General features: G+C 40.5%; 1 protein-coding gene across 4 annotated transcripts in view; it reads left to right on the top strand.

Annotated features, from left to right (window-relative positions):
• Nucleotides 1–819: 819 nt before the first annotated feature.
• csrnp1b (cysteine-serine-rich nuclear protein 1b) overlaps nt 820–13,980 on the top strand; it is a 13,744-nt gene continuing 583 nt past the window's right edge. The window contains 6 exon segments of one of the 4 annotated variants that reach the window (NM_199619.1): nt 1,967–2,033; nt 8,412–8,614; nt 10,660–10,919; nt 11,016–11,312; nt 11,427–11,947; nt 12,243–12,435. In NM_199619.1, coding sequence (NP_955913.1) covers nt 8,431–8,614; nt 10,660–10,919; nt 11,016–11,312; nt 11,427–11,947; nt 12,243–12,282 — 1,302 coding nt within the window. In that variant the 5' untranslated portion in view covers nt 1,967–2,033; nt 8,412–8,430 and the 3' untranslated portion in view covers nt 12,283–12,435. 4 annotated transcript variants of the gene reach the window in all.

Here is a 13,980-nt window from a genome sequence, read left to right as displayed (position 1 = left end):
GTATTAATGTACAACACATTACTTTACATATATAACATCATTACATTTTACAGTCCTATATAATTTTAAAATACTTTTTAAATATAGTTCACATATAACATTTTGTAATATTTTGAGTTATTTGTCCATATATAATTATTTATTATAATTATTTATTATCATTATTTAGTAATAATATTAATTTTGATTATGTGATTGACACTTTTATATTGATTATATACATTTTAACATAAACGTCGCAGAAAAAAAAAATATATACACATACATATATATATATATATATATATATATATATATATATATATATATATATTTTTTTTTTTGATTATGTGATTGACACTTTTATATTGATTATATACATTTTAACATAAACGTCGCAGAAAAAAAAAATATATATATGTGTATATATATATATATATATATATATATATATATATATATATATATATATATATATATATATATATATATATATATATATATATATATAGAAAGCTACTTTAAAGCAAAATAGATTCTGGTTATCTTAAAATGTTTTAAGAAAGCACAATTGATCATGATTTCAGTGTGTATACTCCAATATTTTGCCAGCCACTGTGGTTACCATAGTAAATGTTTTGAAGGCAATGAAAGATTTACAGTTTCCCATAACTCGCGCTGTTGTTCCGGTCTCTCTCTCGTTCTCTGTGTGCGCCAGGAGGAGTGTCGCCCCGCGCGGAAGGCAGGAAGCGGCGCGTGGGCTCAGTGTCACCGCCTGCGTCACACGCCAGGAGGGAGTTTTCCACTGACGAAAAGACTGCGCTGCTCCGCGTCTGCTTCAGACAAGAGGAACAGCTTCAGCTGCCGCTCCAGTCCGCCGAGCGCACAATAGCCGCACGAACACAACGGGATCTCTTTACGGATAAACGCGCGATCGCATCTCTTGGATTATTACAGCTTCATCTTTTCCTAGATAGTGATTTACTAATGCTGATCGGACACGTTATTGGTGAGTAGCGGAGCTCCGCGCTGTTTAACGCCGCACTTGTAATGTGTCTAATAGGCAAACCTCGGATCTGGAGTCCAGCCAGATAGTTTCAATGTTCTTTTGTCGGCCAGTGTAAAGAGATAAAATGTGTTGTGTAACTATTTCAAGTAGCAAATCCAGAGGACATTGTTGTATACTGTCGTGGCAGAAAAAAAAACTAACTAAAGTTATTAAGCCATTGTCTTGCGTTTTAATTGTGTTATAATAAACTCTGGTAAGCTTAATTAATTTAATTTCTGGTGCTTTAATGTAAACCGTTTTAAGTGTGTAGATCGGTCTAAATATTCGCGGGTTTTATGCTTTTTTCTGTCAGTAATTTTGATTGGCAGTGTTTGCTGGGTTTTAATAAAAGATAGCCTTATTCTCATAAGCAGCTGTTGGCGGTTCTGATCGGATCCATTGGCAGAATTCCAGGATAGTGGACCGTATGTGTGTGTATCCGATAAGCCGTAATTGCTAGTTTGAATGTGTGTGAGTGTTGAGTGCATTCCTCGTTCACGTTTATAGCGCTGGTGTAGCCTATCTTCTGAAGCGCGAGCGACTCCTTAAGGTGCCACACCGCATCAGTTCAGTAGTCTGCATGCAGATCTGCGCTCAGCCTCATATGCACTTCCAGTCCTCGATGACGTCACCGAGGGTGCATACAAGGCTGAATGCAGGTCTGGGGGAGACCTTACTTGATCCGATCCAAACTTCAGCTGGTCGAACCGGTATTTGATCAATAGCCTATAAATGGCTTTTACAGTGCTATTTTATTTGGCTACATTTAAAGGCGCACATAACCAATTGCCTATAATTCATTCACAAAGAAAAGTGTTTTTTATTTATTTATTTAAAAGCAAGCAAAACAGTCTCCCCAGGTCATTTGATAATTGGTTTGATTGACAGTCAATCACGAGGCAACAATCACCAACACGTTGTGCTCTGCGTGATTGGGATAACTGAAGTAAATTAATATTCTCATTCCACTCGGTTTGTTACAATCTCACGGCATTCCTTTTGTCAGGTAATTTTCAATTCCTGACTGTGAGCACATTGAATGTTTGATGGTGGGATTCATTGAGCTTGTTATGTAAATTTTAGTTCAATAATTTCAGTATTTTTTGAAGGCACGAGCGCAGAAGGGTGTGTTATGATGATGATGCTTGTATATTTGTGGCTGTGTCGTAAGTTTGAGTGTGTTTATTTTGCGCGTGCTTCTGTGTGAACGAGCGCGCAGTCGCTGTCACGCGCGACCTCACTCGGATTGTTTGTGGGAACACAAGTCGGATTTTTTCTGGTGTTTTTGTTGACATACCTCACACATTTAGGGGATTTATATTCTTAAAACGAGCTTAGTAAGTCCATTAGCGTTTTATTTCATTTAAAATGCTTTTGCACTACCCTGTGGTAAACTGTTTACAAGTGAGACTTTTTATTCCCATAACCTGCGATGTTGTTTTGAATTCAAGTGCACGTTAAACTAATCAAACAGGACCATAAAAGATTGTATTGTTTACTTACTTCTGGGTTGATGAGGTGTGAACTTGCACGTGTTCCAGAGTCAGTGAAATCACTCAGCTGGTTAAAGTAGCATGTCTGGATAGTTTCCTCCCTCTTCCTATTTAAATCCAGTCATGCTTTGAAAAAATTGAGATGATGCCGTCATAATTGGTGTACATCACAACATGTCATTTTTATTAATCTCCCACCCACAGGCAGGGTGTTTTTATTTGGATAGATATGTGTGTGGCTTTTGTGCAATAGTATTGGGGGGGGTGTTGAAGTCCTGATGTCTCTAAAACCGAGAAGCAGAGGGAACCCATCTGTTTTGTCACTCTCCAACATTCCTCCCAGCTTGTGAGGTACCAGCAAGTGCCCCAGACGTAAGCTGATGACCCCTGGGCTCCCCCCATCCTATAGACGCACACATATACTCTCCCTTGTGAGTCCCGAGAGACTGGTAAAGATGGCTAGTATTTGTTTTTGTCACCATTAAGTTAGTCAGAACAAACTCATACAGATGACTTCTCAAGGAACCTACACTTTGCGGACTGTGTTGGAAGTTTGCATTTCGGATATTGATGCAAATTGCTGCATGTGGAAGTATTTTCTTTCAGTTTTGGCAATTTCCTGAGCAGTCAGAGTTTCTATTCGTTGACATAAACCAGGAGCAGTGATTCTCTCGAAACTGTTAAATAACTTTAGGAGGGTGTTTTGAGATGTTTTTCTTATGGCTCTTAGCATAATTTAGATGACCTTTAGATGGTGATCTTCATAATAATTAATAATCGGTTCATCGTCATGTGAGGGACCCCCATCCTAAAAAGTAAACAACAGTATATGGTCAAACAGATCTGATTCATTTTGTTATTTTATAAAATGTTACATTTCCACCTCTCTGAATTCCAGTGTGAAATATTGTCTAAGTTAGAATTGGTACCCTTTTTGCTTAAATAACTTTTTAATTCAAATTGAAAACATGTCTATGGAAATGCGAAGTTTGATGATGTATTGAATCCATAGTGTAGCATGTGAGAGAAATCTTCATCTCCACCCTAATAACATCATCTCGTCAATATGACAATAACGTCATCATCTCTAATGATTCGCGACTCCATCAGGTGTTTGTGTCGGTGTTTCTGTCTGAGGTGGATCCTCTTGGGCAATAGTGGTCTGGACAATGCAGACACATCTGGGATAGATAGACTATTACAGAACGTGCCGCTATGCCAGAGTAGAATTCCTGTGGGCTGGAGACATCGCATTATTTATTTGTTTAAAGTTCTCGCCCGCTACCCTCCTCCCACATCAGTGCGCTCTCCTATTTGGGATGAATGTGTGCTCTGCATGGGTTGAGGCTCAGGAACAGAATGTCTCTGGCGTAGTTTAACATCTAGAGTGATGATCGGCACAACCACACATCTCCCTCCTCTCGCCTGACTGCAGTTTTTAAAGGCTGACCAGCAGAGGGAGGGTTTCTTATATTCTGCTGGAATTTGAATTCCAATACAATTATTGCAAGTGATTTTTTTTTTTTTTTTCACTAAATATTATTTATACTTGCGCTTTTTAGATAGTTAAGATGAGGTACACCCTGCACATTACTTAATCATCTGGATGGGTGCTGTGAGCTGGAGGGGCAAAGTCAACCCTTGCATAATGTTAGGTCAGGATTCCACTGTTTGAAGGTAGTTTAGACAATCGGCTCAGTGGTGCAAGTTGTTTTTATGCTTTGTAGAAGCAGGAAGGGAAGAAAAAAAGTGTTTCTAAAGTGATAGTTCACCCAAAAATATGACATACTCACCCTCAAATGGTTCCAAACCTTTATGACTTATTTTTTTTCTGTTGAACACCAATGTAGAAATGCTGGAGAAAGCTTAAAAACCTGTAACCATTGACATCCCTACATAGTAAAAATAACAAATACCATGGAAGTCAGTAGCTACAGGCTAACAGCTGTCTGCATTTGCGGGGAAAAAAAAATACTCACAGCGTTGGCTGTTTTCAGTTTTGGGAGAACTATCTGACTTGTGCTGACAACTGATAAATATCAGGCTTTAGCAGTTTGCTCCTTTTGTGGCTTTCTGCACTAGATTTATATCCACCGTCCTTGGTGACAGCAGCATTGAGAATACCTCATCAGAGCACTGCCTTTATTGGAATGGCAAGCTCTGCATAATTTATGCTCCAGTGTGAATGTCTCACCTGCTTGAAGCATCTGGGATACCTTGCCGATAACAGCTTCTGCCTGAATGGGAAATCCAGACTTGCTTAGTAGCGGATTTATGGCTAGACACTAGACAGTATGTTTTGACTGCTCATTTTTTATTTGTGGGGTTTCTTGCTCATATTTCCATTCACCGCTGATGTTGGAGTGCAACAGGACAAGCTCCAGATTGACCTCCAGCTGAGCCCCCCCAACATCCACCCCCTCTTTCTCTTGTTCCTGGGATTAGCTCGTCGTCATTGTTTCTGCCTGTTAAGCAAGATTAACAAATCAATGTGTCAGGTAGGCTGCAGTCAAGAGACAATGACCCACTTCCAACACCCAGGTTTCTCTCTCTCTCTTGCTCTCTCTCTCTCCCTCTCTTGCTTGTCTTCATCTCTCCTATACTGTCCTCCCCCTCTCCTCACTGTCCAGAGTCCTTAATTAAAACTCCTCTGCTTGGTAGGCATGCATGTTGTCCTCAGGGAATTCTCTTTTTTTTTTTTTCTCTGTTAAATGAGGAGTAGAGATGGTGGTAGAATGTGAGGATAAACTGTGTCTGAGGGTATGTTTACACAACAACAGCATACTGAGAACATTTCTATGATTATTTCAGGTGGCAACTTTGTAAAGGCGATTCCCATTCACACCGATAAGCAAAAGTGGCATAATGCATAGTCCTGTAGTTCTGCAATGTTGTGAAGTGCTTATGCATTCCTAGAGACTGGACGAGTAATATATATGGACATGGCATCACTGTTTTTACAAAATCAATGAGATAGTGATGTATTGTAGTGATTTATGCTAATGTTCTTTAGATCGGTGTTTCTCAACCACATTCCTGGAGGACCAACAGCTCTGCACATTTTCCATTTCTCCTTAACCAAACACACCTGATTCAGATTATCAGCACATTAACAGAGACTGAAAGAACTAATGGGTGTGACAGACAAAGGAGACATCAAAAACACAGTGTTGGTGGTCCTCCAGGAACGTGGTTGAGAAACACGGATGTAGATGATGGTGGTATAGTTTTCAAAAATATGCAATTTGAAACCTGTTAGCATTGTCAGGGATTGGTTAATATATACACACACACACACATACACACACACATATATACATAGGGTTGTCAGACAGATATCCTCTGAGTCAGGTATCACTTCTGATAAACAGCAGAGACTCTTTGTGCAGGTGGTTTTCTTGCGCGAGTAGACTGCATCTGGAAACGTGTCTGTGGGAAACTGCGAAAGACAATTTACTAGTCAAATGAGCAGAGGATGAATTCGAAAAGGTTTTGAAGTCCTCCGTGCACTGAGTCAAGTGTCAGGTTCTCTTGTAATCATGTGCATTATCTAAAAAGATTTTCCTGCTGAGGTCTGTCGGCTTGCGGGTGTGAAAAAGCTGCTTGTTTTCAATCAAGACGTAGCATGTAAGGGTTCACGCTCCCTGCGCTGGCTCTGTTTGCATGCAAATGAGGACAGATCTGGACACATTCTGTTTGCAATAAAAATAGATCATGTTCTCAGCCTGCACTGCTGTTTTTAGGCAAGTCAGCTGTTTTCTGTGTCAATGTCTGTTTAAAACCCTTAACAGCAGCAGGTTCAAGTTTTAGCACATGGCACAAATGATTGCATAACTTTCCGAGTAAAGTTCCTCTAGACAGGGTATTAGTTGCTTTCAGAACTGGTGTTGCACGAGCAGATAAGTCTGACTGCAGGGAAGATCTAGTCGGCTTCAGAGGCAGATAAGACTCACCTTCTGCTTTCTGGCAGCAACATTTGGCAGCCGAGGAGACACGACTGAATGTGCAGACGGCACAGACGTGCTCTCAATGTCTGGCACGTTTGTGACGGCAGCACTAATGTGTGAATTGCACATGCTCAGAGAGAGAGAGAGAAAGATGCTCCACTTGTAAATAAAGCAACCTGTGGGAAAGTCTTGTCTGTCTGAAGATTATGGTTAGTTGGATGTTAAGTATATGTTTACCAGTAGTAATATTACATACTGGTAGTGGTAGTTGGCATGCACATTTAAAATCTGCTTAAATGTGTAGTTTAAATATTAAACATATAATTAATGCACAATATTGTTTGGTACCATTGTGCATTCTGATGGAAGATCAGATTGAATATCAATTAAGCATGATTAGTCACTGTGTTAATGTATTAAATGCTAATGCACTGTTGTAATGGTCAGTTTGAATGACCCTCTTCAATTAACTGAAGTATGTGTACACTTTGATAACGTTAAATGACGTTCCATTGGTTGATTAGACTTCTAGCAGACTATTAGCTTTTTAGTCACATTGCGTTAGTCACTCGATATGGCAGGGATGAATCAGAGCCATTTGGTTCTTCTTTTTTTGGTTGATGACATTGTAGACAAGCATCATGAGATGTGTAATCTGCCAGTCACGACCGTCTGTCGCTTTTTTTCTCAGAAAAGGCTGTCTTGCTGAGAAAAAGTTTTGTTCTGTGCCATCTATTTGCTTTTCATTATTATTAATTAATGTTCTAGTAGGGGAAAAACAACCTTGTTGTAGTTTAGTTAGCCTAGGATATAATTGACCCTCCTTATGACTCGGCCAATTTGAATTAGAGCTTTTAACATTTTGCTCAAGCAGAACTGAAAACTCTCATCTTTACATCAAACCCTCTCCTCCCTACTCTTCTTCCTTCCTTTCTGCCTGTTTCAGCATGAATGTGACTGAAGTGCAGCGAGAAGCTGAGCCTGAGGTGAACCAGCTGACTGGGGTTTATCTCAGGGCAGAGAACCAAATGAGTCCACAGCCGCCAGTATCAAATGATGGTTTTGTGTAAAAGCCACTGCGCTGCACTGGCTCTGACCCTTAAAAGCTGGTGGGCTCTGGCTAGACTCTTCCTGCCAATGGATTGATTGCTTTTATTGCCCAATAAGCAACCTCTCCACAGGAGCAGCGGCAAATTCAGCCTGTACTTCCATAAACATGTTTACTGTGCCAAGCTGTACACACATTTACTAGAGAGTCTCATAAAATGCATTTAGCAGCTGTGTAAAGCGTAATTGCCGCTACCGGCTCAGTGATGTGTTTTTTGAGTAAGGTAACCTAAATTTACCCTCCACACTAATGTGGCTATGTAATCAACCCCAGCCTAATCAATGTATTTGTATAAGCGATTGGATTTGGAAGTGGGTGAAGGGTCTGGTAATTGTTGACTTGCACCGGAGGGACGTGATTGATTGCTTCCTGTTTTTCGCTCTCTGCACAGAGGCAGTAAGAGCGGTCAGCTTCTTGTTTGGAGAGTACAAGCCTGTATTTTTAATGCACATTTTTTATTATGGACCATATTTTGACCATACAAACGTACTTTTTTTTTTATCTGAAAATGGTGCTTGATGCACGTTTAGTCATAGTCGGCCTGTATCATGATGCTATTAATTTCAGAGCATTGCTAAGGTAACATTACTTTGTAGAATACTTGTATTGGATTCCTGCAAAAACTTGTAAATTTACTTGCAGTCGATGTACAAAATCATCAGGCCGATTGCATTTTAGATCAAATATAAAATACTGATTGAATGCATTCTCATTTTGTTTGCAAAACACTATTGTAGACAGGAAAGCCTGTCAAAACTTGTACTTGTATGTGTATTGTTGATTAGTGTTGATGTAGCCTTAATACACTCTTAACATCTTTGCTTGTTTTTCCACAGATCACCAAACGCTTGCGCCATGAGCGGGGTTCTCAAGAGGAAGTATGAGGAGGTGGCGGAGGACCCGTGCTACTCCTCCTCATCCCCCTCCTCTCTCTCCTCCTCTGCCTACTCAGAGTGGGACTCAGATGGGGAGAGCTGCTACTCGGACACCCTGGATTCGACCCCCAGTAACCCTAGCTCCCCAGCAACATCCTTAAACAGTGAGTTCCTCTTTAGATGTATTCTCTATTCTCTTTATGCTTTTAGCTGTCATTAAAACCCTTTTTCAAAGCTATTTACCATTCATAAGGTCTAATTTTGTGTCCTATCTGGGAAGGTTTTATTTGTGTCCTATCTGGGGAAGGTGTTATGGGAGGTTGTAAGATTGATTGCATGGATGTTTTAATTACCCAAGGATGTTTTAATGCATGCTGGATTCTTTTGGACAGCTCCAGCAAGCCGTTCATCCAGGTTGTTAGGGTGAGTCAGGGAAGGAAAGCAAACAGTTGTGAGTTTCCCAGGATGGCAGGGCAGGCGGCCAGAGAGTGTGCCATGTGACGGAGACAGAATGAACGCAGAGCTTTGTCTGAGCACTGGGCATGAACCCAACACAGGTGCTGAGAAAGACCAAAGGGCATGAAGCAGGAAGGCAGGGATGAAGAGAAAAGGAAGGGAAACGATATGGCTGTCTGCTTGCGTTTATGAAACAGAGAGTGAAGTCAGATAATGGAGTGTAGTCTAGGTATGTTGAGTGAAAGACTTGTACAGTAACATGTATTTTAAATACTTCCAACAGAAGGCTGTAATTACTTGATTTAAACACAGCGCATTACATTTTAGAATAACTGTTTTCTACTTTTCTATTTCGTTTTAATCTTCTTTAAATGGTAGTGTACAGTCTGCACATGTATAATATTAACAATCCATGTTTTCAAGAGTATTTTTGGATGCATTTTCAGTGTTGCGTAATGATTGGCACCAACACACTCCAACCGTACAAACCACTGAACATGCTGTTTGCCTATCCCTCAACGCCTCCTTTTCATTCACTTGAAATAAAACATTCTTTCAACCCTGAATGACACAACCATAGAGTATCAGTTTAAATGTATTTGAGACAAAACAAATCTACTGACAGTCAGCCAGCATTATTGCATTACTGTATTAACAAGTGCTTTGGAAATCAAAAATCATCACTTTTAATGCTTAGCTACAAACAATAACATACCATTGTCTTCCACTGTCAAACCACTGTCTTCTCTATCTGATTGTTAGATGAGCAAAACATATTTGCACAGGGATAGAGAAAACACACTAGATTGAGTTCCCACCATTACAAGTCTAATATAAACCAGCTGTGGGGACAGTGTGAGAGTCCAATCCCTCCAGATAACAATAGTAAGCTGCCGGCCCAAGGGGAAAAAGAGCTCCTGTCTGACAGAAGCTCATGAAGTTCTACACAGAGGACAGACCTACTGAAATAACAATTTAAAACTGTAGTTTTCTTGTTTCAAGGAGAAAATTCCTCCCTTTCAGATCTTTTGACATTGGGTAAATGCAGAATTTGGCTGGTTATAGGTATAATTTGCAAGGAACGCACAGACAAATGGCCTGTCTTTATATAAAGATGGGTGTATGTTATTAAAAAAGCAGCCATCTTAAGTGCCCTCACCACTTCCAGAAACCTCAAACTTCCAGATCATTCAGCCAAAGGGTTATGATTTTGGATGCTTTACTCCCCTACACACTTTATCGCCAAGAGGAAATTCCTGTGTGGATTGTGTTTGTCAGACACGAACAAAGAGGAATGTAGTTGTTTTTGCTTATGACTAGAAACGTCTGAAAACTATTAGCTAAACTATCCATGCATCTGTTCCAATGTTGATTGGAGAAATTGGTGTTTTTATTTGGTGTTCAACCGAGTGACTGTAGCTCGTGGCATTTCCTTTTTGTGGACTGCCATCTAGTGGTGATGTAGTACACCCGCAACAATAGCATTAATGGGATCTTGATGTTTACACAAGAGACTCACCCACTCCAAGTCTTCCCATTAGGCTTGGCACACTTCCTACTCAAATACTCCCAGATGAGATCCTAGGAACAGAACTTCCCTTTCTTTTTTTCCACCACTCTAAGACATGTGCTCTTAATTTTCCATTAAAAAATTCCAAGCTTGAATTTCCGTGAGTGTACTCCACTTGTGTTTTTTTAAGGCTGTATGTCTTATGTTAATCCTATCTCTCTCTCTCTCTCTCTCTTTCCTCAGCAACATCTATCCTGAAGAAGGCTAAGCGCACACGGCGAGGCAACGTGCAGTTTGACCAGGTTACGGTTTTCTTCTTTCCTCGTTGCCAGGGCTTCACCAGCGTGCCCAGTCGGGGAGGTTGCACCCTTGGCATGATGCAAAGGCACAGTGCCCAACGTCGCTACACATTGGCAGAGTTTGCGATAGCACAGCGCCACCTACGGCGAGAGAAACTCAAAAATCGAATGAGGGAGGAAAAACTGGAAGCCCTTAAGCTAAAGGTAGCAAATTTAATTCTTGCACATTCTGGTCAAACAAGCTGCATTTGAATCAAAGCATCATCATAATCATGCAAATATGCTTTCTTCCTTTGATAGCTCACCAAAAACGGTACCCAAGAGTCTGAAGAAGCTGAAAAGTTAACTGTCGATGATATCCCAGAGGATGAAATTGACCTCAGTGGAGTAAATGTGGATGACGGCTCCTTCCTGCATCCATACCCCTCAAAGAAAAGGTACGCCATCCTTAAAGCTGCTGGTGTGAAGAAAATCGATAGAGAAGAGAAACGTCAACTTCATGAGCTGCGGACATCGAGAGAAGACTGCGGATGTGACTGTCAAGGCTTCTGTGAGCCAGAGACCTGCAGCTGTAGTTTGGCTGGGATCAAATGTCAGGTAAGCAATTCCCAACAGACTTCTTTGAGAACATCACTTACCAAGTTTGTGGGTAATATTCACAAGTATCATCCATGACAGCAGAAAGTAACGCATTATTCTTTGGCTTCACAGATGGACCACTCATCCTTCCCATGTGGCTGCACTAAAGATGGCTGTGGGAACACACAAGGTCGCATCGAGTTCAACTCTAGCCGAGTTCATACCCACTACATCCACACTATCATGAAGCTGGAGCTGGAAAAACGCTTGGAGGAGCACACGACAGAGACGCCTCCTGAAACTCATCCAGACAGCAGTTCCCTAAACCAACCAGCAGAGATCAGCAGCACGCCAGACATGCCAACATTTCACTTTAACTCAGAGCTACTATCCACAGGAGAGAACAGCTGCAGCAGTGACATGACCGATTCGTCTAGTTCCTCAGGCCAGAGCGAGGATTCTGAATCTGTTGAAAATGTTCCAAGTGAACAGTCGCCGCTGGACGTTGACGAAAACGGACTTACAAGAATCCTAAGCTTTAGCGACACAGACAATGAAGACTGTTCTATCAGGGAGCGCAATGACAACTGTGACTACCAACAGAAAAAGAGCGAAGGGTCGATGGGTTATGGCATCTTCAGTACAGAGGACGACAAGCTCAACATGTCACAAACAGACAACAGTCGCACAGCCATGTCTGAACTTTTAGACGAGAACGCTAATCAAGGTAACGGACTATTCCACAGCAGCTTCATCCCACATACGCCCTCGCCTTCCATCGATCATTCGGCCAGCTACATGGACCTTAGCCTGTCATCCGAGTCAGACTTAGAATTCTTTGATGGATTTCCTTGTTTGGGACCGAGCTCGCTATACAACTCCCTAAAGGAGTATGAGCACGTGGACAACTTCTTTCAGTTCCAGTTGCCTACCTACCCCAGCCTTCCTCAAGCTGTCGACCCAGGAACATGTCTCCTGGAGTCTCTGATCGGCTTGTCAGATTCTGTCCCAGAACCTCCGACTACTTTCACGGACAATCAAATGCTAGAAGATGCCATGAAGCTGTCAGTGATGGAGTCTTTAAAGGTCTAATGGGGGACTCTTGTATGATCACTGTATAAATGAACTATGGGATTGTAAATGAATGCCATTTGTTTTCTTTTTGAATGGAGACCCATCGCGGGATATCAATATTTGCATTATCTGCCTTTAAGATGTTAGCAAAGCATTAAGTTATTATAACAATCTTTATTATCATTATTGCCATCGCAGTGGCAGCTAACATTTCAGTTCAAAAACAAGTCTGGCCGACTGATTTTTGAATATTTGTACATATGGCCAGGAAGGTGAAGAAATTTTCACCCACATTGGTGGTATTATCAACATTTACCATTATTATTATTATTATTGCTAAGGTTATTTATATGAATTGAGAAGGGGCACCAATGGGAGTCATAAAGCTGATTATGTATCTCAGGGACTTTTTCTAGCTTTCAGAAGCAATGCATTTTGACCATCGCTGTTTTTTGGCGTTCTTTTTTTCTGAGAATTTTCACCAAAACAAACAGCATTTAAATGGCCCCTTTTGTAGGGCTTCTTTCTTGGTCGCTTTTCCGACTTGAGATGGTGGTCTGTACTTTTTTTTGCAAAGCTAGAGGAAGACTCCTGTTCCACAAAAAGGCTCCTTGGGATTTTCTAACGGTACACAAATCCCCCCCGAGGCTCCTCAGTTAGCACTTTATCTGTGAAAAAAATGAACCAATCAGAGAGCAGATGGGTCTGCCTTGTCGTCTCTGAGTCGAAGATTGTTTTCATGCCATTTTATGGTGTTGGATCATCAGCACAAGGTGGAGAAAAGTGAACGATTTCCTTTTTAATTTATTCTACACGCCGAAGATATTGCATAATATGACTGTGTGATATCTGTTGACCATTATTTGGAATTGCTTTTATTTATTCTTACCAAGTTATTTATTTTGTTTTCTTCAAATGCCAGCTGAATATTATCTGAGCCACACTGTGCTCCGGAGAAGTGGAAATAATGCAGCTTGTTCACGTTTTCCACCTACATTAACCTGTGTGATGCACATCTTTATGTTCAGCTGTGGAGGAAGGGGCACCAACTGCAAAGTATTTAATAATTACGATGAAGTAACACATTTGGTTAAATTATTTCACGTTTAGCATTTCAGCAGTAGGACTATTTATTCATGGTTTGGGAAATAAAGAGAACGGTGTGTTTAACAAAAGAAAAATATAGTCTGTGCCTGTTAACACAAGGAGCCGCTGTTTCCTGTCAGATGAATGACATGATGCTGTATAATCTACCTATTAACTAAAAAAGGTCTGTGAATTGACCACCAATGACATAGCCTATAATATAGAGAATTAACATTTTGTAACTATGTAGATTTGAGAGAATTCTAATCTGTTTATTGACAAATTATTTTATTAAGAAATTAAATTCACAATCTTCTTCAAATATTAAAACATTTGTAATATATGAATAGAGCTAAATCTATGCTTAAAGAAAAAGACTAATATTCTGGCGAGGCATAAAGTTAGGGTTTACTACGATGTAGCTACCTAAACAAATTTCCCAAACTTGATTTGACTGGTTGACTGGAGAACACAACTGACAACGTTAATTGCGGGAGAAAATTTAGGCTTAGTTTCAATAACGTTT

The sequence above is a fragment of the Danio rerio genome, chromosome 24, assembly GCF_049306965.1.
Source record: "Danio rerio strain Tuebingen ecotype United States chromosome 24, GRCz12tu, whole genome shotgun sequence".
NCBI lineage: Eukaryota > Metazoa > Chordata > Actinopteri > Cypriniformes > Danionidae > Danio > Danio rerio.
Note: the sequence above shows the minus strand (reverse complement) of the source record. Positions and strands in the feature narration are given on the sequence as shown.